The 1,279-nt window shown below is 48.5% G+C and overlaps 1 protein-coding gene across 4 annotated transcripts in view; it reads right to left on the reverse strand.

The window, feature by feature from the left end:
- The window catches only part of fam189a1 (family with sequence similarity 189 member A1), an 86,523-nt gene that overhangs the window by 65,966 nt on the left and 19,278 nt on the right, over positions 1-1,279 (reverse strand). Inside the window, exon 1 of one of the 4 annotated variants that reach the window (XM_014026302.1) lies at positions 263-997. The exons of 1 other annotated variant lie outside the window; for it this stretch is intronic. In XM_014026302.1, coding sequence (XP_013881756.1) covers positions 263-490 — 228 coding nt within the window. In that variant the 5' untranslated portion in view covers positions 491-997. Of the gene's footprint in view, positions 1-262; positions 998-1,279 lie in introns of those variants that run through there. 2 more of the 4 variants (XM_014026314.1, XM_014026309.1) reach the window with 2 other exon arrangements.

The following is a 1,279-nucleotide window of genomic DNA, read 5'->3' on the forward strand; positions in this document are numbered from 1 at the left end:
GCTTCAACTCGCCTAGGGCACCAAAATGGCTAGAGCCAGCACTGAAAGTGGGACAAATTAGGGCAGATTCCTAAATGCAATTAAAAACTTTATTTAAATGTGACACTAGTCCTGTTCTAACTGAAGTCCTAAAATGTAACATTTTCTTTAAATTAAAAAAATATATATTCTTAGATCTTGTAGCCATATTTCTCCCCTTATAGGAGAGGAAAAAAAACTTGAAGCAGGTTTGCTGCAGTCAGTAAAATAATCATTTACTCACAGAGAAACCTGCCCAGAACGGACAGGAGTGCCGGACTCTGGGGGAAGTGGTGAGAGCCAGAGCCGCGAAGCTGACCGCCAGGATCAGACTCCCCAGGACCATRTGAGAGACCCCCAGGGCCAGCATGATCCTGGTCCGTGTGCGGTACTCCCTCAGTCGGGACAGGCTGCGGGACAGCGACGCGGGGCTCAGGGAGCCCGGGCCGCTGGGCAGCGCGTTCACCGGCATCCTTCCAATCTCCAAGAAAAATGATTAAAATATAAAGAAATAAAGGGAGGAGCTGGTTTCAACAAACGCAGGTGAGCAGAACCAGAACAAAAGCATCCAGCGGCGGCGGCGGCGTGAGTCAGGATGTCCAATTAAAGATGCTCCAATTAGAGCTGCGGCTGATGGGAGGAGAGAGGTGAGCACAGAGCCGCAGGTCGACCATCACTCCCACACAAAGTGCCCAGTGTGRCCAGTGTGCCCAGTCAGCCTCTGGAGTCGACTGGAGACGAATCCATTCCGCAGAAATCYAGAAAAAAATAATTAAAATAAAATAAAAATAAAGCCTCAAACGCGTCACGCTGCTGTCAAACAGCCCATTGTCACCCTCGGTTCTGTTCTGCGGCTCCTCGAACAACCCGAACAGAACCGGAGCTGCGGAACAAGATGAGAGCCTTCGGAGGATGAAGAGACAGGAGGAGAACAGGAGGAGAACAGGAGGAGAACCGTGTGGAGTCCGGACAGGAGACGCTCTCTGCGCACTGGAGATGTGCTCTGCGCGCCTACATGGCGGAGCTTTACTACCGAGGAGGAGGAGGAGGAGGAGGGGACAAATAAATAAATAAATAAACCTATTGGTGCTGCTGACGTGAAATGAGGCAGAACATCCAGGCGGAGATCATCTCTTAAGATTTGGTTTCTGTTTTGCTTTTAATCAGAATTTTTTTTATAAAATGACAAAAACCTCATCTCTTTTCTCATTCAGCGCTGCTAAATTAACTTACATCATCATTTATTGCATGTTCTCACCCC

This window comes from Austrofundulus limnaeus, unplaced genomic scaffold, assembly GCF_001266775.1.
Source record: "Austrofundulus limnaeus strain Quisiro unplaced genomic scaffold, Austrofundulus_limnaeus-1.0 Scaffold5, whole genome shotgun sequence".
Lineage (NCBI taxonomy): Eukaryota > Metazoa > Chordata > Actinopteri > Cyprinodontiformes > Rivulidae > Austrofundulus > Austrofundulus limnaeus.